The sequence below is a fragment of the Ixodes scapularis genome, unplaced genomic scaffold (genome assembly GCF_016920785.2).
Source record: "Ixodes scapularis isolate PalLabHiFi unplaced genomic scaffold, ASM1692078v2 PGA_scaffold13__105_contigs__length_92229423, whole genome shotgun sequence".
Lineage (NCBI taxonomy): Eukaryota > Metazoa > Arthropoda > Arachnida > Ixodida > Ixodidae > Ixodes > Ixodes scapularis.
The window spans coordinates 23,821,344-23,842,463 of NW_024609839.1; the positions used below are offsets into that span (position 1 = coordinate 23,821,344).

At 45.3% G+C, this 21,120-nt stretch overlaps 1 protein-coding gene across 2 annotated transcripts in view; it reads left to right on the plus strand.

The window, feature by feature from the left end:
- Window positions 1-17,063, plus strand: part of LOC115324537 (RING finger protein 150) — a 33,966-nt gene extending 16,903 nt beyond the window's left edge. The window contains exons 5-6 of one of the 2 annotated variants that reach the window (XM_029985184.2): window positions 11,036-11,144; window positions 14,071-17,063. In XM_029985184.2, coding sequence (XP_029841044.2) covers window positions 11,036-11,144; window positions 14,071-14,355 — 394 coding nt within the window. In that variant the 3' untranslated portion in view covers window positions 14,356-17,063. The remainder of the gene's footprint in view (window positions 1-11,035; window positions 11,145-14,070) is intronic. The other variant, XM_040216229.1, reaches the window with a different exon arrangement.
- The last annotated feature ends 4,057 nt before the right edge of the window (window positions 17,064-21,120 follow it).

Sequence of the window (21,120 nt, forward strand, 5' to 3'; positions counted from 1 at the left end):
CGGCGAGTGGCTCCGTCGACAATACAACCTAGCTAGCAAGGTGGTGAGTCGGGCAAGTTGGTGTGCATTGAACATGATGATAAACAGCACACAGGTGACAAAGACATGGTGAAAGAAAACAGAGAATGCGCTTTGAGTCCTGTACGCCGTTCATCACCACGTTCAGAACTCGGTACGACTGGGAAACCGCGCTGACCTTGGCGTTGAGACAGCACTTGCTGGTGCAGTGTTGATGTGGCAGGGACAAGAGGTTTCACGGGCGCCATCTTGTGTTTTGTGTTGTAGAAGTTTTGAGGATGCAACATGGCGCTTAGGGTTCTGGGGACTCGCCCACGTTCGAGATCAACGTGTTCGGCGCATGCGAGGCACACCGCCGAAGCACCGAGCCTGCCCCAATACATCCAACCTCGTCTTTCTCAGAACAAAGTCATCTTGTTACCATGGCAGACAGAATTAAACTCGGCGCCGAGTGCGCTTCTGTCATGAAATCAATCTTGCTCTGACGAGGGGTGTTGCGAGGAGGGAATGCGGCGCTGAGTTATCGTAAAATCCCAGGGAAGCGTCCGCTCGAAATTTGGAGGTAATCTCATCAAACTGAGTGATGGGCGTTTTTTAGGTCAACAATGTGTAAAGATATGTTTTTTGTGTATTTTTCTAAATGTTACAAAATTGAGGGGTGGGCACTCATTGTAGACTAGGTGGGGTCTCTGTATTTTACGGTAGTACTTTTTCCAGCGCTGTACCAGAAAAGAAGAAACCATCCTCTTTCTTTCCATTCCACAAAGGAGGAAGGCTTTTTTTTTTGTCCTTTTTGCAGGGAGCAGCTAAGAGACTCATTCTTTTTGGGAGAGGAGAAGAGTGTGGATACGTGCCTGTCACATGGCATCAATTTTTCCACTATATTTTGCGAGGACGTAAGGCGTCCTATTCATTGCGTACAAATTGAAGGAGTCGTTCCAATAATGGATTTTTCATTGCTGCTGTTTCCCAAAAGATTTCTCGTTTAGCTGTCTTTGATATTAGTAAACAGGAGGAAAATCTCGTAACGATTCCACTTTCTGTATTCCTTCGAACATTACCGATTTAATCACTATTAAAAATTTGGCTTCTAGCTAATGCAGTTGAAGCCATTATTTTTTCCGTTCTGCAATGAAACCTGAACCGAACCAAAATGTGTGAACCGTAACCGAAAAGCGTTCCGGTTCGGCACCCTGTTGTAAATAAAACGTTAGGTGGGGCAGCGAGTGTCTGTAGTATGACTCTGTAGCTCAGCTTCTAAAGGAAAGCTCTGGCGAAATTTCGTTACCAATTTTCCTCAAAATTGGTTTAACACATTATCAGACGCACCCAAACTACCGTAAAACCCGAAAGAAACCCCACCCCGAAAGATGGCCCACCCCTACTTTGGGCACGATTCTGTATTTTCCCTGAAACACCGAAAGATGGCCCACTTCTAGTAATTGCACCGGCAGGGCCATGGGCGATGTCGGCAGAAACAAGGACGGGAAAGTTAGGCAGGTGACAAATGGTGACAAATGCTGACTGCGAAGAACTGTCATCTTTGGTTCATAGCACCCCCGCCCACACCGCTGCGATAACAAGTTTGAAAGGTTGCACGACCTATGTGACGAAGTGATCGACATTTTGTTTTGGGCGGTGATGACGACGGCTCGTTTAGAAGTTTTGAGGGAGAGCAAACGAAGCGACACACTTTCACATTCCTTTGTTACAAGTTCTTTTTTTTTTTCTTTTAATCTTTTTTTGGTTAGACATTGAAAGTTAGCCCACTTCCTGTTTTCACCTGATTTGTTCTCAATTTTAGGTGGGCTATCTGTCAGCAACACTGGGAATGTGACGTCGAATGTCGTTATGATGGGACAACGCGGCTCTTCCCAGACAGGCTACAAAAAGTAACGGTGTGAAACGAATGTGGAAGCGCTCATTTTTTAGTTAGGCTTAAGTCAGCTAGACTGTGGAATACTGCATATGTTACACTACCTATCTAAGACTGTCTATACTTCATTTCAGCAAAAAAACACTAACAGCACTAAAAAAAAACATTTTTAATTTTTTGGCAGGCAGTTTGTTATGGTGTCCGAAAACTACCCAATTAATATTTTGCTAGAGCGTCACATGTATTTTTTGATAAAGTCAGAAAACACAACTGCTAAAAACCAAAACTGGACTGGGGAGGAAGAACAGATGTAGAGAAGGAGAGTGTGACCAAAAATCATGTAACTGTGCAACTTTTTTTTTTTCTATTTTTAATATTGAGCGTGTTTCTTCGATGACCCGCGACTTTGATTATCTTTGGTGGTTGTGTCTAAATCACGCAGGACGACGCGTAACCACAGAGAAGAGAGTGAGCGCAACTCAAACCAGCGAGTTCTCGATCAGTGGTTTTCAGGCGAAAAGAAAACGAATTTCGAGCTGCAAATTGTGTTCTGGGTAGTTGGGCTCTCATATTATCATGTCATGTAAAAATAGAAACCTTGGCAAGCATAAATTGCCTGTCAGTGTTCCTTTAAAGGGACACTGACAGGGTATTTATTTTTGCGAAGGTTTTCATTTCTACATGACATGATAATATGAGAGCCCAACTACCCAGAACACAATTTGCAGCTCGAAATTCGCTTTCTTTCCGCCCGGAAACCGCCGATCGAGAGCCAGCCAGTTTTAGGCGTGCTCACTCTCTCTTCTTTGTGGTCATGTGCCGTTTTCTATGGTCTAAACACAACCACCAAAGATAATCAAAGTCGTGGGTCATCGAAGAAACACACTCAATATTAAAAATAGAAAAAAAAAAGTTATATTAATATCTTGTGGCTTTTAAAAAGCTGCAAATATGTTGAGTGAAAAAAAAAAAGAAAAAAAAAAAGTTGCACAACTACGTGATTTTTGACGACACTCTCCTCTAGATTTTGTTTTCTTCCCCAGTTTCGGTTCCGGTTTCGAGCAGTTGCATTTTTTTACTTTATTAAAAATATATGTGATGCTGTAGCAAAATATTGATTGGGTAATCAGTGTTTCTTTAAGTCCAGATGCAGCTGACGGTACTTGGGGATGGGACCAATCGGGCAGTGTCAAAGACGCACCATCATGGTGTTCATCATGTTTCTTTACGTGTTCCAGCATTGCCAAAGCAATCGTAAACAAAAAAAGGCCTAGTGACTTGCGCTTCCGACGCTGCTTGGTTGCCCCCATTACCTCGTAGCGTTGGCTGTATCTGGACTTAAGAGGGGGCGCACCTCAGAGCCCCATAGAGAATACATGAGGTTTTTCACCAAATTAAAAAAATTCTCACATAATAACGGCTGCGCGGATCTTCTTGAAAATTTCGGCTTTAAAGACATTGAGTCATTATCGAGTCACTAAGCGCAACAAATGTTTCATCATAAATTTATTTATATTCTTTAAAAAATCATGAAAATGGTCAAAATCGGCTAATTCGGCACTCTTGCGTTCGGAGCGAATTTACAAAATTATCTAAATTTAAACATAAGAAATATTGCGCTTAATGTCTTCTAAATTTATTACGGAATCGAATAATATTCAAATTATTCATGTAAGTCGATTTGTTCCGTAACTACAGCAAATATAAAGAACCAAGGTGTCGGTGCTTGTTTTCGTCGTTTTTAAGGTACCTCTCTCTCCCGTGCGGTGGCGCTCGCTGTCCACGAAATGCGAAATCGTCCGTTCGGAGATCGGCCGGATCGGCACTGTGCGAGGTGTTCTTCCGCGGCCGTATTCCGCGCCCGTATCCTGTTTCATTCTGCACGCCGAGGCGTCAGTGTGCGTGTCTTGCTTTCCTGGTTCTCGCTGGGTAGGTCTCCGTGTTTTCGCAAGTGGCAAATTCACCTTGGAGCTATGGGTCGAAGACAACCGTCCTGTGGCAAGCGGACCGCGAGGTGTTCCACAACCTCGCGGTCCGTCAACGCGTTGTGCTTGTTTCTACTTTTTTTTTTCTTTTAAAAACGGGCTTTTTTTTTTTTTGACGCAAAGTTTTATTTTATTGTTATCCTTCACACAAACGTCCTTCGGCCTTGGGGTCGTGGAAATCGGGGATGAAGCGTGCACAGAGTAGATCGTTGTTTGCCTCCTTTTTATTTTTCACGGACGTCCTGTGACCTCCGTATGGTTCGTGGTCACCGCAATCTAACGCGGGGAAAAACGGGTCGCCTGCTCTGTAGTCAGGGTATTCCTAGGGGAGGGTGATAACTTGCTGTTCTTCTGGAAATTCACATATCACCCAAAAAGGTGACATGGGTAATGATTACGGTATGTTTTTTCTGGTGTTTATTTTTGAGCGAAAACCGGTGCATGTTTTTCGGTGCTTATTTTTTAATCACCAGTGTATTATGGGTTGAACGTCTTGTGATGATGCTAAAAAGCGTTGATAACCAAAGAAAAATGCGATTGGACAAGAACATTTCAAATTTCCAATTCTATTCACATATCCATTACGCTCTTCTCGTGGGAGCATCTATCCTGACGAAAAATGCCTAAGTCATTGAGCTGTGAACGCATACTCAGTGTACAATCTTTCGGCCTAGAGAGGTATTGCGCACGCTCGAACGCGCTTCACAGCCCAGTAGACGAAGTTGGTGGCACCCAGAAGGCGAGTTTTTGAATGGTCTGTAGTAGGCAAAAGAAACAAATAACAATCAACGCATATCAGCTCTTCAAGCGAAGAGGCGCGTTTCTAAGGTCAATGGTTCCGGACGGCACTAATGTTGTTGGCGTTGTCGTAAGATGACGTCAGTTCATACGAACTGACGTCATCTTACGTGATCACGTGACACAAACACGTCATCTTACATGATCTCGTTACACGAAATGACGTCATCTTACGTGATCACGCTGCACGAAATGACGCCATCTTACGTGACCACGTAACACGTCATCTTGTAAGTCAACCTCTCCCTACAGCAGCGCGCTCCGCGCTTTCCGGGCCCGTGCAGTGCTGTAGTCGAAAGCAAGCTCCATATGGCAAGCGAAAGCTTCTGATGTCTCACATTGAGAATACTCGCAAGCGACCGTCTGTGGAAGCTTCGCACGTTGAGGTTTTTGTTGAGATCGAGCCATCGTGTTCCATTAACTATAGTTGAAGTTATCGTTCAATAAAGCCCTAAAAAATATGAATGTAGTTGGTGTAGACATCAAGATCTAATCAAAAATGCGGTTTGACGTCGTTTAATTAACGTGTATATACAAGTGTAGAAAAAAATGAGTTATTTGTGCATAGATGTTTAAAAAAGTGTTTATTATTCGACATAGGACTTTGGGAGAAGGATGTGTTCAGATTTTTCTTCATGAGCGCAAATATACCTGACGCAATAAATAGTGACGATTTCATCGTCCCAGTGGTGAGCAGGTGATTTCTTGCTCGAAACAATGATGCCATTTCATAAACCAAGTTCTGTGACATATGCTTTTCCAATGTCTGGTCACTATTTTGTAAACCTTTCAGTCCAAACGAGTATACTTCTGTTTGTTTTTGTTAGCTTAGGAGGGGGTCACAGAGCCTATCTTTTTGTCTTCCTCTAGGACAGACGTACAGAGTTATACCGCAACACGCATCTGTCGAGCACACAGAGCTATCGCTCTCCTGTTGGCGGTACAGTAGCAGACGACACAACGCAGCTCCGTAGTCTATCGAGGGCACGGCTAGCCGCGGCCCGTAGCGCGACCGTTCAGACTAGGGAAAGGGTTTTGAAGAACCGAGAAATGGTATCTTGTGTACAATAATCACGTGTCGTTAGTATACCAGTATTCTACTTGCTAAGCCAAATAAATATTTGCAGCTTGTGAGAATATGTTTGCGTGACTATTTACCGTTCACACTCCTGACGGATGCTAGCGAATCCTTCATGTTCGTGGCTCGCAGTTATCGGTACCCCCTCGGAGTGACTTCACCATATATATTTTTTCTTGCTTGCAGGACATCATAAAAATCACAAACACGCGAAAAAAAAAAAATCTTATGAGTACGCGTGATTTTGAGCTTCGCAGCTCTAAAGATGCCCGGTAAATGTCGTCCAGCTTGGGAAGAAACTAATCCTTTTTGTTGGAGTTTGACTATCGTATGCTGGCAGCTCGTTTCCGGTTTGTTTTGTCTATACTCCGTTTCACCCTAATTTGGTAACCCTCAGTCAGGGCTGCTGTGAGGGAATCACAGTCGCGGAGCAAAGCACGTGACAGCTACTTTTAGGAGCAGTACTATGGCACCTGCAGCGCGTCTCTGACTGGTGTGGTTAGCGTCTTATGCTGGCCATACATCAAAAGTGGTTCCGAAGTGCAACAAATGACGTCACAGAAGACGGAGTGTCACGCTGTTGCATCTCGCGATCCTGGCAATTCATCGTAGAAAGGCTGGCGAAAGCCACGAGGGAACACGAGTGTCGCTGTCGTCATGGCGTCCCAACGAAAAGCAATTATAGACCCTTTCAGGCAACATTTCATGGGCGCCGCCATCTTGACGTCACGTGACCCTGCCGCCATAGCCGCCCTTCAGTTTCTCGCCGTTCCTCCGCGTTGTGTGCTGCACCGGCCACTACCAGAGCTTTGTTTTCGCGTTCTTTTACGTTCCCCGTTCAAATCGTGTGTTTTCTTTAGGTCTTTTCGATATTTCGGGCTTTCATTTAATCATTTGATGTCTATATTTCAACATAGCTCTTGAATTTTCTTATTTATGAAATGGAATCGGACAGCGAATGGATCGACGATACAAGATTATGGCTTCAGAAACCATGTAAATTCGTCGCATTCTAACGTTTTTCTCGCTAATAAAGGGCAGTCAACATTATCGCGACATATGCAAATTTCAACTGACGCAGAAAGGCTATCCAGTCGTGCTGCTTGCTGCATGTGCGCGCTCGTTTCCGTAAAGCCGACCCGCATGTAAGCGATTTAGCCTGCGACGAGACGAGCGACGGCGACAACGACGACAGTCAGCGAAGAAGATTTCTCACTGTCGCCTGTTACATCGCTTGGTTTTTTGGGTTTCGTAGCTCACCGTCTTGGTCGCTTGCTCCCGTCGCTTTCATGCGGTTTGCCTCGTTGCGCGACTGCCCGAGCAACAGCGAAGTGGGTCACCGTCGCTTGTCTCGTTGCTCGCCGAATCGCTTGCTTGCGGTTTATTCTTAATATCGAGGCGCCAATGGTTACATACTGTGTGCATCGAAATTAATTGAGTATAAACCGCATGTAAGCGATTTGGCGAGCGACCAGATAAGCGACGGCAACCCGCTTCGCTGTCGCTCATTCAGTCGCACGACGAGGCAAACCGCATGGAAGCGACGGAGCAAGCGACCAAGACGGTGAGCGACGTTTTCTAGAAATCCAAAAACCGAGCGATGCGACGGGCGACAGTGAGAAATCTGCGTTGCTCGTCTCATCGCGCGCTAAATCGCTTACATGCGGGTCGGCTTCACGGAAACGAGCGCGCACATGCAGCGAGAAGCACGACTGTGATAGCCTTACTGCGTCAGTTGCAATTTACATATGTCGCAATAGTGTTACCGCCCTTTATTAGCGACAAAAACGTAAGAATGGCATGAACTTACATGGTCATTGAAGCCTCATAATCGTGTATCGTCGACCCATTCGCTGTCCGATTCCATTCCATAAATAAGAAAATACAAGAGCTATGTCGAAATATAAATATCGAATGATTAAATGGAAGTCCTAAATATCGAAAAGACCTAAAGAAAATACAAGATTTCAACGCGAAACGCAAAAGAACACGAAAACGAAGCTCCGGTAGTGGCCTGTGCAGCACACAACGCGGAGCAACGGCGCAAAAATGAAGGTCGGCTATGGCGGCCCGGAAAGCGCGCGAAGGGCGCGCCGACTGGTGGCAGCTCGAGTAACTGACTCGCTGAAAGCGTCTATACAATTTCGACATTTTTGTAATTCGGTAATTTAAATTACTGTATACAATTTTTAAGAAAGTAAAGACATCATAACCAAATAGGAACTTCCGTGCTAAAACATGCAGTGCGAAGTGAAGACAACTACTATCTTTTTTTTTTTTCTTGATGTCCACAAAAAAAAAAAGGCTATGCAGCATCGATCCTACCGTTTTTTGTTGTTTTTTTTTTCGCACAGTATGTGATGCACGAAAGTAACGACGTAAAAACGCTGTAGAGACGATATAAAAACAAAAATTTAAGGGAATCGAGCTTTGTAGTGGAACGGAAAAAAATAAATAATTAACGACTTTTTACGGTAAACACTTCACCTCTAAGTAGAACTTCAAAAAAGTGACGGTTACGCGCTTTCATGGCCATTTCAACAAAGTTGGGAGAACGATGTATTGCATCTTGTGAATAGACATGTGGAGCAGCATGTTTATGTTAGAGGTATTGTGTGTAATCGCTGCGCAGTACCTGCCAAAAGAAGATATTATTTGGGCACAGTCTCAACCGTTTCCGTCTGTGTGTGCTACGAATACAGCAACTCTTTTCGTAGAAGAAGTGATGAGGAAATGGCGTGCCCTTGATGATACGATTGTGATTATGAAATAAAATTTTTAATCAGCCAATAATTGCGACCTGTCCGGTCGCCTGGAACCCCGACAACAACTATCGTTCTCTGGAAAGTTCATTCTAATATTTACACGTTTTGTGGAGTTCATCGAGCGAATAAGAATGTTCCAGCAAGGAGCTAAACCTACACGAGTTCCCGAATCCAACACGGCGCTTTTGAATTTTAGCGCCGTAGATAGTTCTGCGAACAGTGTATACTTCTGTGCAAATATTCGTCTAACAGTTTTGCAACGTTGGAAAGCATCGGAATGATTCAGAATCACTGCGGAGTTGATACTCGGGAAGATAAGACAGGCACTTGGGAGAAACGGACCGTGGCATTTGAGACAGGGGCACAACCGGGGGACAAACGTGCTACAATCGCATACCCTTCCAAGGTCATCGCTTGGGCGACCGCGCGCGCGCCCAAGAAACCTTTTTTTTCTTCTTTTTAGGGGTGGTGGGGGGGGAGGGGAGTGGTTTAGGCTCTGATTGTCTTCCTCCTTTGTGGCTTTTGACAGACGCACAACGAGACTGGCAGAACAAGCGCATGATTCATTTCTTTCGATGGAGGCGTTCTGTCCGTGTATGCGAACATGATTTTTTTCCCCTTTTAGTAGTTAGTTGTTCTTGCCTTGACTCGGGTCCCAGTGGGTGCGTTGTCGTTGTATGCCCACTATTTTTTTTTTTTTTAGTTATTGGTAGCTTTTGTGCTGATGGGGTATCAAGGTAGACAAAAAGAAAAAAAAAATGAAATAGCGCCTCGACAAAAAAAAAAAAAGTTGTTGCGATCAGGAACGTTTTCAAAGCGATTTTAGGAGCCTGCAGTGTTACCACAGGTGCAGGATTGAGAGCGTAACCCACGCACTTGAAGAGAAGGGGAAGCTCTCGTCTTATTGGAACTCTCTTTTATGGGTTTCCACGTCGCGATTGTCCTTCAAAATCAACTGTCATTTATTTCTCGCTCGTGGCTTCCAAGTACTGGAAGCCACGACTCGAGCCACAATAGTTTTGCGAAATCAAGGTTTCGCTGAAATGGATAACTCTCACGTACAGTTCGACGCGCAATACCTTTGCCGTATTGACTCGCGAGAGATGCCCCCAACACGGCTGGGTATGGCGGTGCTCCAGACCTAACATCTAAATTTTGTTGCCTTACCTGTTACTATTTCGCGCCCATTTTGAGCCATATCAAAATGAAAGTGCATGATGAAATAAAAATGACACTCGTTTTCCGCTCGATGGAAATTTCACGCCAGTTTGCTGTCTTTGCTGGTACCTTGAGCGTTTCCCAGCGATGCGGAGAGTTAAAAAAAAAAAAAAAACACGTACGATGGCATTTTTTGCACACTCATTACTTCTATAACACTGAGCCACCTCGTATCCTTTTGTTTTTCTTTCATGGTACTAATTTCTTTCTGCGCATTACGGCTGTTACGACGCTAAGTCTGTCTGCCCTTCGAATTTGAACTTAGGCTCAGATCAGGGACGAACCAGTTTAAATCAGGAAAATATAATTAACACTGTAGCAAAGTAAATCTATCATATCGATCGGAAATACGATTTGGCACATTCCATCTGAACACATATTGTGCACAGCGAATGCAATAGCGAGTCAGCGTGCAAAACGCCGCCACACTGAGCTACCATAACATCTCAGCAATTTTTGCATAGCACCGAGCACGGAAAAGAGAAAACAGTTATTCATTCACATAAACGAAGCAAATTTATTTAAAGCGCGGACACTCCGTACGTCCAATCTAGCTAAGGTTATCAATAGACTCGACCATGTCATTTGTCGAAACAGATAAAAGACGTTGGCAAAAATGATTAGACTGAATAAGTGAATCTGACGCACGTATTTTACCTACCGACGGTCGCGCGCCTTCAATACCCTTTCCAATTGTCATTGCGCACCTTGGACACACTTTGGGGAGCAATGCATATTTACATCGCCGCCCGAGGTCTCCATTGAACGTGTAGTGCGGACCCAAATAAAATGCTAACCTGACTCTCAATCGCTCACCGCAAAGGACGATTTCGAACAGGCGGTACTGTAGGTCACTTGAGATAAAAAAAAGAGAAGAAAAACAAGCTATAGAAACGAGCGTCGTAAAAAAGGGGACCGGCATTTTTATTCCTACCTCCGAACAGAAACGAGCGCCACCCACTGCATCACAAGCGCAGAGGCCGGACTCGGCCACCGCGCGTACATACCAAGCGCGCGCGAGGGAGGGAGAAACTTCCTCCGCCAGGAGAACACGGCACATTTCGGGATCTATTTCACGCAGCGGATAACGCGGGCCTTTTCACACCTCGATACTGGCGCCATCTAGAAGTTGCGCGTTCAACCACGTTTCGAGCCGCGCGCCATCTGGTGGCTGAAACGGACGAATAAATAGAGGTACCGCGCCCTCTTAAGCTGAAACAAAGTATAAGACCATCTATCTACTAAGCTATCTAAGTCAGTTTGCTAGACTTATGTCCGGGGCCTGTGGGCATTGCAGGCACACGTTCCACAAGTCGTGCGTGGACCCGTGGCTCCTGGAGCAGCGTTCCTGCCCCATGTGCAAGATGGACATACTCAAGCATTACGGCCTGGTGGTGAGCTGCTATGTAGGCACCTTTCTTGCTCACCCGCTCTCCGGGGGGAGGGGGGGAAGGATTTCCGAGTATCATCTATGCCTACGAGATAACAATGCTGTACCGTTCAATTTGTTTATTTATTTATAAATGCCGCTACCCTTCTTTGAGAGTTGTGGTTGTCGGTTTGATGGTCTTCCCACTCAGTTTAGCGGTTTTCCGAACCGTTTAGCGGGAGAAATGGCCGTTTTGGGGGCTGCAGGATTTTTAGCGGTTGTCGAGTTGCATTGGTGCTTTCTTCTGGTGGTCCAAAATGTTCCGGAGTTTATGTTTACGGAACCTAACCTAATTTTTGTGGTAAGATAGGGTCGTGGGGATGTTATCTCTACTTACTGTTGGCAGAGTTGTTGTCGATGAGGGTAACGCTTGCGACGCCATTGAGGTACTACAGTGGCAAACTGTTATGTGATTTGTGACTAATATGGGAATTTAGTTTTCGAAGTCTGCCATGTAAAATGGGCCCAGTAAGCTACGCACAAATATTAGGTAAACACGGGGCCCATAGGATTCTGGGCTTCGAGTTTGGTTGCTGGAAGCTCAAGCAACGTTAGACGAGTCAGATGCCCAAATAGGACATTTGGGAATCTAGCAGATTTGGTCACTAAAGCATCTGCCACCAAATGTTGCACTAAAGATCGGAATGATAGAGGTCGTCTTTGGCAGGTATGGCAAACAACGAACGTAGTAAAACCTAGTGACAGTAAGATCGTGCAGTGGACATTGTTCGTTGCTTAGGAGCGATCTGTGTCGAACAACTTTGCTCTTTTCTAAGGTTTTTTTAAAGGGGTTGGGACATATGCCAAAAATAAAATATGGGATAACTACTATACTGCTGGCACACATTGTATGTTCCTATATATCTGCTAAATTTGGTTTGGAAATGGCACGATAGTTTTGCGTATAAATCGATTTGTACGCGGGACCCTCGGATCATTTGCAGATTATGGGAAGGAGTAAGACATATTGAAATACTGAAATCAGAAAATAAACATACCTCAGTAAACTGGAAGCTCTGTGAAGTCCAATAAGGGATAGATGAAAGCTTTAGGATGATTTATAGCTTTTTTATATATATAAAACTTGAATTTTGTTTGAAAATTATCTATTGCAGAAAGTGTAAAAACGCCATATTTAGCATATTTATGCAGCTTATTGAATACCCTGCGGAAGGGTGGAGAATGAAAGTCACTAAGGTTTAAATCAGGTCAGTTTTATCATGATTATTTATATCAAACCTTTCCTGCAAACAACAGTCCCAAATATTTTTTTTTGTTTACATTTGTCTATTATTTGATGCTTCCTATCTGCATTTGTTTTGTATTGAAATCAAAGAATTATCAAGCGTGAAAAATGTATATAGGCTGAACGCGAGCAAAAAGAAGTGCTCTCTCGAGCAAATCGGAGCGTTGAGCTTGATTTCTATTTTCCACTTTGTTCCTGAGCTACGTAACATCCTATAGCAACAAAATCAGAATGCAAAAGGAACTAACATAGAAGAGGAGTGTCCTATTGTAATCAAGTTAGAATGCAAAAGAAAAATCAAATGGTGGGGATTACATCAATATAAAAATATTTAATTAAACTGTACTACAGTAGTTATTTCTTGCTGATTGTTCTCAGTGATCGGACATATTGATCAATCAACGTTAAGGAATACATCTAGTAGTAAATCAAATAAATTTGACTTTTTCTTTTTTAAGATTGGATGCGTGAAAGTGGAGATAGGGCTTTCATAAAATATCAAAGTGTTTACATATTTAATATTGAAAAACCATATTTACTTGCATAATGAACGCACCCCCACAACGGGTGTCGGTATTTTGACTTTTTTTCCCTCGCGTAATGAACACACCTTCAGTTTTCGGCTCAGTGAGTCTCGAACTGCGTCCAACCACCAAGCCCACGAAGCCAATTTTCTTTTGCTGCCAAGCAGCTGGCTCAAACGAAGCCAAGTCAAGCATAGCAGTATACGCGCTCGTAATGGCTGCAAGTGTGTAGTTGCGGAGGTGATCAACAGTGAAGTAGAGGAATTGCCTGGCCCGACACGTTTCGCCCGTCAGGTGTATGTAAACAAACACACCGCTGTCTGTGGTCCGCTTGCAGACAGTGAAATCATAAACGTGGTTAGGCCTCAGAACAGTCGCGTCGCTCTCTGTGCTTGGTGAGCTTCGTAGGGCGTTTAGCCTTTGGCAAAAAGGCTCGCCGAAAGTTCCGTAAGGTTTGCAATTTATAGAGCATGGTTACTGTGGCGCTACCATGACTAGCCGAGGGTGTGCCTCCGTCAGTGGAGACGTGCCACAGTACCCTGCCGTGTCACATTGGCAGCTAAAATGACATTTGTGCAAAGTGTGTAAATGCAAAAGTTTTACCCCGTGTAATAAACGCACCCCCCATTATGTTTTGATTTTTCGGGGAAAAAAAAGTTTCTTCATTCTGCAAGTAAATACAGTAATAGCAGAAAACATGCGCAGACTCATTTTACTATGTTTTCAAGATAAAAGAGACTTATTGCAATATATTAGTTCGGGACAAAATATTTATTGCTTGTTCCTCTTAAAAAAAAAAATTAAAATTTTTTTTTTTTTTTTCTTTTTTGTTGTTTTTTGCCTTAAAGACCAGTCTCTTCCCTTAAAGGTTCCGTAGCAAAACGGATGATGGGGCTGGTCTGTGCATCGAAAGAAGAAGAAGCACATCAAAGGCAGGGACAGAAAGCGTGACGAGTCGTCTCGTTTTCGGTCCCCGTTTTTAAGGCGCCTATTGTTCTTTCTTAAAGATTCGTTCCAAGGATTCGTTTCCAAGGATTCGTTTCCAAGGATTCGTTTCCAAGGATTCGTTTCCTAGAATTCGTTCCAAGGATTCGCTCAATAAGACACGTCCGTCGTCGTTGTTTCTTTTGCAGTACACGGGGAGCCAGGAGAGCGTGCTACACATGGAGGAGGTGCTACAGCCTCACCGGCCGCTCCCGCTGCACGGCGAAGCCGAGGCCGAGGTGGCACCCCTGCACCGCCCGTTCGGCGCTTCCCCGCCGCGCACTGCCGCGCTGCTCTCACGCGACGTGCAGCGGGCGGCTGCCGAACCCCCCTCCTGGGACGACTCGGACGCTGAGACCGCGTCGACCCAGCAGGAGCAGCCGCTCGTCCCGAGACTGGGACAGCAGCAGACGTGCCAGGAGCAGACGCCCTGAGCGTCCCTCCGTCCCAGAGCGAGAGGCAATGTGCCCCAAGTCGGCGTGCGGACTGCAACTCAATGCACACGAGCAAAGTGCTCCGCTCGCTGTGAGAACGATCCGTCGGTGGCGCTGGAACGATCCATTGGTGGTGCAGAAACGATTTGCTGGAATGAGTCGCCGTTTTTAGCGGCGGCTGGTACGCGTAGGTAAGGTTGAGCGGACAGCGGCTGTATTGTGGGCGATGTGAGAGCGGAATGTTGTGGCGAGTCAGTGTTGGAGGTGTCCGCCGTGGTACCCGGGTAACTACCATAAAGCAACTCCGTTGCTTTATGGCTTAGTGTGCTACTCCAACTACTGCACCAAGGTCACAGTTACGGCTAGAGGGAGTTGGCCACTTGTGTTTCAGAGTTCATTTGTCACCAGCATAGGCTGAACAGATCGGTGAGACTAAACACCGTTTCGCCGCTTTCTGTAAAACCGGTAAAAGATGAACTTGTGCCACTTTTAATTACGGTAGTCTCATTGAAAAGTGATGCGACTAACTAGAGCCAAATTCAGACCTTGACGAGGCCATGAAGCAGACAAGCCTCGCCGAAACATGCCTCACCGAGCTGTTCCGCCCACGCTGCGACGAAGACGCTGCACGCGCTCCGCTTCACTTTACGACAAACCAGAGGATGCCACATGCCATCGAAGCCGTTCCAATGCCATGGAAGCGTTACATGAACTTCAAACGTGACCTTCAGGAAGGACGCTGCAACGAGCGGGATGTGCGGTTACTCGACAACAATCATAGGACCGGATTGGCCGAAATGTCTCGTAGCGTCCCCTGCAGTCCATCGCAAGGCGAAACGGAGCATAGTTTGGAGTGGCAAGTAAGCTCCTCCCTACGTCGTCGAATGGACGGAGCATCACTGCGCTGGCAGCAGTTGGGAGACGTCTGGGAACGAAAGCGGACTGTTGGGACAGGGCGGGTTCGGACGGGTTACGTTGGCCGTCGTCCGGAACGGCACGCGGTAGCTTCAAGTTGCAGTCGGGCGCGGCGTCGTTTGATATGGATCTGTGTAGTGTGCAAGTCACTTCCCCTCCCATCGTAGATTCTACGTAGGTATAAATCCTGCCGAGAGCCTGTGTGTTCCTAGAAACCAGTTAGACTGCCGCCATGGTCGCGAGACAGACGGCAATTGCGTACTCGGACAACCTCATGTAGCGCGGGCGGATTGGATTGGGACGCGGAGTGGCTCGCGGTGTTCTCGTTACGGCCGTGGATTCTCTGAAAGCCTGGTCACACAATGTGTCTAGTAAGCGGAATACCGTGAGCTGCCTTGTACCTTGATGGCTCTAGGTGACGGAGGCTGGCAAAACTCGAATGGCAATCGTCTGGCAGTGAAGTATATACCTTGTTAAGTTACCCAAGCACCAGAAAAAAGCATGCTGCGAGCATAGTTGCGTGCCCCAAATGTGCTTTGGTCTGCAGCACTCGCTGCTCTAAAGCAGAAATGTAAAACAAGTGGCACGTCGCGCGTGCTTTCGTTGAAGCTTTGTTTTCATTATTTACGAGCGCTGCGTTCGTCTGCATTCCCAGCATTGTCCTTGATGCTCGGGTAATTTAGCAGAAAATCTGTTGAAACTCAAAACCGCGATCATTTGTTTTTCCTCATCGTTCGGGTGGCTTGACATAGTTTCTCCCCCTCATCTTATTTTGTGCTGCCCCAGACTGTGTGCAGTGCTGTGGTCTTTGACTGGGACGTAACAGCACCTTAGCATATGTGGTACTCAATGGACTGGCTTTTTTGGGGGGCGAGACACAAAAAGGAGCGAGAGTCGATTTGGTCGTTCAAGTTTTTTTTTGTGGACGTCTTCTCGACGGAGCCCGTTGGATCATAAAATGTCCGGTCTGGTGCTTCCGTGCTCTAGAAGTGTCTATGCCGACGAAACAAGTCGTAGGACTTCCACGATGCTCTGTGAATCCATTGCTATGCCATAATTGCCAGACTCTGTTCGCCTTCCAGTCATGCCTATGTTGGCTGCCCTAAACCCGAAGCATCAAAGACTGAATAACTTTGTTCGTCCACCTTTCCTTTCTTCCCACAGAAACGCTCGTTAAGGCCTCTTTAAGCGTGCTGCGTAGCATTGAGATGGCATTAAGTCGGTGCGGCATCAACGCCATGCTGCGTCTCGCCGTAACTTGGCAAACGGGGAAAGCTGCGGTCCCGGCGAGCCAATCGATGCATCGGAAGAAGGCACATGTCCATACGCTATCTCGCTAGTTGCACGCAGTGCTGTCAAAGCTACTTTTGTACGAATTTTGAGCGTGAGGCTAACTTTATACGGGGAGAAAAGCAATGTCCCAGACACACAAAAGAGGCTTGGGTGACACTTGTACCTTTGGTAAGGGCCGTCGTGTGCTTTGCCTCCGTCACTCCGACTGGCTCGCAGGGATCACAGCGTTCACACTTGGGAAGTTACGGTGAATCAAACAACAGCGTGGAATCCGACCCGTCGTAGCGGCATGCAAACGGAAAAGGACCGGGCCTCGCGCAGGGGAGTGCCAACACAATGTTGATGTTAAGCCCCATGCTGCGTCCGTAGCCAAGGAGTTTGAACTGCGCTTTTTGAGCAAATAGGCCCTTGGTGTTCAAACTCGTATTACCTGCCTCGTTGCACGAATTCCCCGAACCGAGATAATGCGACGTGCAGGTGGGGGCAGTCCTTGGCTGTCTCTTTAAAGGGAAGCTACGGAGGTTCTTGGAAAAAATGAGTTAAAAGTGAATTCTTGTGTATTTTTACCCCGTGAACCCGAATACCCAAACCATTTGCTGCGTAAGAATTGTTAAACGCGAGAAAAACGCGAAAGACAGTCGCTGTCCGTGACGTCATCGACGGATCTTTTGGCTGCCCAAGGCTAGGGGGGCGGGGCTTCAGTCCTATTTTGAAATTGCTCGTATGGCTCTCCTGCGCATCGCATTGAAATACAATTTTGATATCTGTTAATCTAAGAGCCAAATGAACGCAATTCAAGCGTTTTTTCTTAAATGTAGAAGTGCCCCATCTTCCCTTTAAGCGCAAGAAATCGGGCCGAAAGGGGGTCTGCCGGGACGTTGAAACGTCTTTTAGACGGGTGCATCCACCACCTGCAGCATCTAAGTTGAACGAGAACAGACGTCGGAAACTCCGCTCGGACTAAAACGGGATCTTAGACCTCCCACTGACACTCCGAAGGGAAAGGGTCTCTTAGTTGTTCTTTCTCACTGCGCATAATTCTTAAGTACACAACCAAAATTCACTTTGGCTGTGTCCCGATTTTCTCGAGAAAACGTCAGCCAGACTTCACGTTTCTTGCAAAAACTGGAGATATTCCCTGAAATGGAAACTGGATTGTCTACCTTCCAACTGACAAAAAAATTACTCGATTATTAATCTAAACTACGAGAAATTTTAGATTGTCTTTCCGCACAGTCTCTCATTTTACACTTGAGTGATGCCTGCATGATTGTAACTAGATGCACACACCTGGTAACGGAGTAATTACGGTATTGCGAGCCCTGAATCTAAAGCTTCAAGCTCCATTTGGTCTGATGTGTAGCTATCTAAGACTTGTCCTTTTTTCAGTTGTGTTTTTTTTTGTAGTTTGGCTACAGCAAGAATTGAGCCCTTGATAGGGACAATAGTATGGTGACAATCAGCTAGACGCTAGCAGGCGTGATTATAACCCCTAGCCAGGGTGTGTGCTCGTGAAATATCTGAAGCCGAACACACAAGCTGTTTTCTTACCGTGCAGTTGACGCATAGGAACAGGCGCGTGGATTCGTTGCTGATGAGGAAAATACTGGAGAAATAAGTACATTTGTTTATTGAACCAGATTAGGGAATAATTGTAGAGAGAAATAGATGGTTCCTTACGGCTGAATTGCATGCACTAGTGGTAAAGACCTAATTGCAAGGAGAAAAAAGGGAATGGGACTTCCCTCTAGTACAGATTGCAGGGACAAAATTCCCATTGTGTCGGGGATTTCGACTCCAAACATTGTGAGAGGCAGGGTAGTTAATGGTAAACATGTCACTATTGTAGTTTTATAGTTTGTCGGGCACATTTGTTAAAAAGTATAGGTCGAAAAAGCTCTGTGCACAACCGAGCCAGGGATTAGATGATGTGCTATGCTCTTTGCATGCAGCCTCTGTCAAGTTGCGTGCAAACCTTGCGTGGAACCTGGCCACGGATTGCGTTTATTTTCGTTTTTGCATGCAACCTGGCGGAAGGTTGCACGTCCTGCGTATGCTACGTTTGCCAAGTCGCTTGCATCCTGGTCAAGGATTGCATGCACGTTTCAGTCTGTGTGCGGGATCCGCCAAATTGCATGCATGCTTTGCGTGCAACCTGGCCAAGGATGGCATGCACGTTTCGTTGCACTCAGTCCTTTGGTTGGAAAGGTTCCGATAGCAGTAAGGCAACGACGTTTTTGTGCACTGCTGGCACAGCGAGAAAGCTTGCAGGGTTGTTCACATTTAGATCTTACGCGACCACACGCTTGGCTCCTCTTCAGAGGGAAAGGGCGTATCGGCTTTACGGCTAAAGTTCATGAGCCGTACTAGAACAGACGCTCACTTCCTCGACTGCCTCGTGGGCACCGCCGTTTGCGTTGCCTAGCACGAAGCGGTCGCAATCGGCGATAGTTATGACTCGAAAATGCAACGTCTTGATTTCTGTTGCGGACTGCTTTAACATTTCTGGGGAACGAAAAAATTTTTCGTGCGATTTTAGACAACTGGCAACAACGGTACACGCGACAAGACGGCCAAAGTGTCGTCACTCCAAAGCGAAACTCATTTGGTGGGTCTAGGCCGCACATAGTTTGTGCTCTCTTTGCAAGAGGGCCTTCGTCGCTCGATGCCATCGTTCAAATTAGCGCACGCCCGCCATTTTTCTAGAGGGCACTACACCCGTACGAAAAAAATTTCTGCAAGACAGTTGCGGTTTGCTCGGCAACTCCAAGGAACCGCTAGACCTGCTCTGTGTGCGACGTAAGCGTTTGTTGTCGCGTCACCGTTTCTGTCGGAGCTTTCGCTTCGTTTCTTGGAGGCAATTATTTATTGATTTTATGCGAGAACAACCAGCTCGGAGGACCCGCGTATTTTTTGGTGTCTCCAGGAAGAAAAAGAAAAGATCCTACTTTGTGCGCGTTTATATATGTATATTATATATATATATAGTACTAGAGCATTAAAAATTTGTGCTAGTCTTATTGTGATGAATGCCTAACTGGTTAGGCTGTTGAATAAAAAGGTGTATGTACATTTCTTTTGTTTTTTTGCAAATATATGAAATTGCTCTTTCATGTCTCCTCGTCACTGACACGTCAGCAAAACCTCCCAGGTGTATGAATTTCAAGAAATACCGCTTTTTAGAATGCTAAAAACTGTTCAGTCACTATCTGCTGTTCGTGGAATATGTAGGCATACTACTTTTTGGCACAGTTTTCAACGAGGGTATTGTAGACATGAACAGAAACCATTAACCCGGTCACAGTTTTCTTGGATAATGTGCTCATGTTTGTGCTTAGCACCCAGTATTTACAAGAGGTGTCAGAACAAAGTAAATAAAACAAATCGAGGAAAGCTTGAAATATAAATAAATAATCCAAACCAGCGGAGTTGGTCTTTGAAAGTGACACACAGACATTTTGTAATCCTTGGTCTCAAAAAAAAAAAAAAAACTTTTATATATACAGTCACACCCATTTATAACGAATAGCAGGAAACGCTATGATCGGTTCGATATAGCAAAACCCATTTACAATGAACTTCCACGGTGCGTTCGTTGTGAGGCGAGCCTTCTCTTCCTTTCTGATCTCTTCGCTTCCGCCTTGTAACAACGCGCTAAAAAAAAATTTTTTGCGTGCGTGCAGTTTTTTTTTTTTAGCTTATCTCCCCTTCTGAATCGCTTCTCTTCGTGGGCAACCGTTTTGGGATGAAAAGTGTTTTTTCTGTGCGTGCGTAGAGGGTATTTTTTAGCTTTCTCCCCTTCTGAATCGCTTCTCTTCGCCCAATTTTGTTTGCAACTTGAGCTTTTGGAATTTTCTTTCTTCCCTACTTTTTTGGGGGGAAGGGACAGGCTAGAAGACGACTGTTTGCGCGTTTTTGGAAGCCTTCCCGGAGGAAAAGTTCGATATATCAAATATGTTGTTAGTTATAAAAAGTAGGTTTAGAAAGAGTTATATATAACTCTTTCTAAACCTACATCATTACCAACGCGCTCACTAAGAAGTTTATAAAAAGTACTTTTTACATGCATTTTTATTAAAATTTTCCCACAGTTCGATATCGACAATTCGCTGTACATGGGTTCGTTCTAAATGGGTTTCACTGTATTTTTTTTTACTCTATATAAGTCGCAAGTACTGTATGTTCTAGTTACTACACTCTGAAGGGCACATTTATTTAGATAAATCTATCCAAAGTTCGATATCCAGGCTTTTTACAAGCAGGTCTTAAAAAAAACTCCGTTTTTACTTTTTTTTTTTTTTTTTTGTTAACTTTAGGTTTGGTTTACAATAATTTTGGATCTAGAATTTGGACCTGGATACTTTGTTCAGGGTTGGATACCTGACTCGTCGGACAGTGCAACAAGGCTCGAGATTTCTGGAGAATATTGGCTACAAAATTTTCCAACGGACCAATCTTGCCCAGCGTTCAGAGCGTGTAGAAAGCTGGCCCAACTTCTAGTTCAAGAGGCAGGCAGCGGCAGAGCCGTATAGACGCTTTGCAGCAGCTGTGCATGGA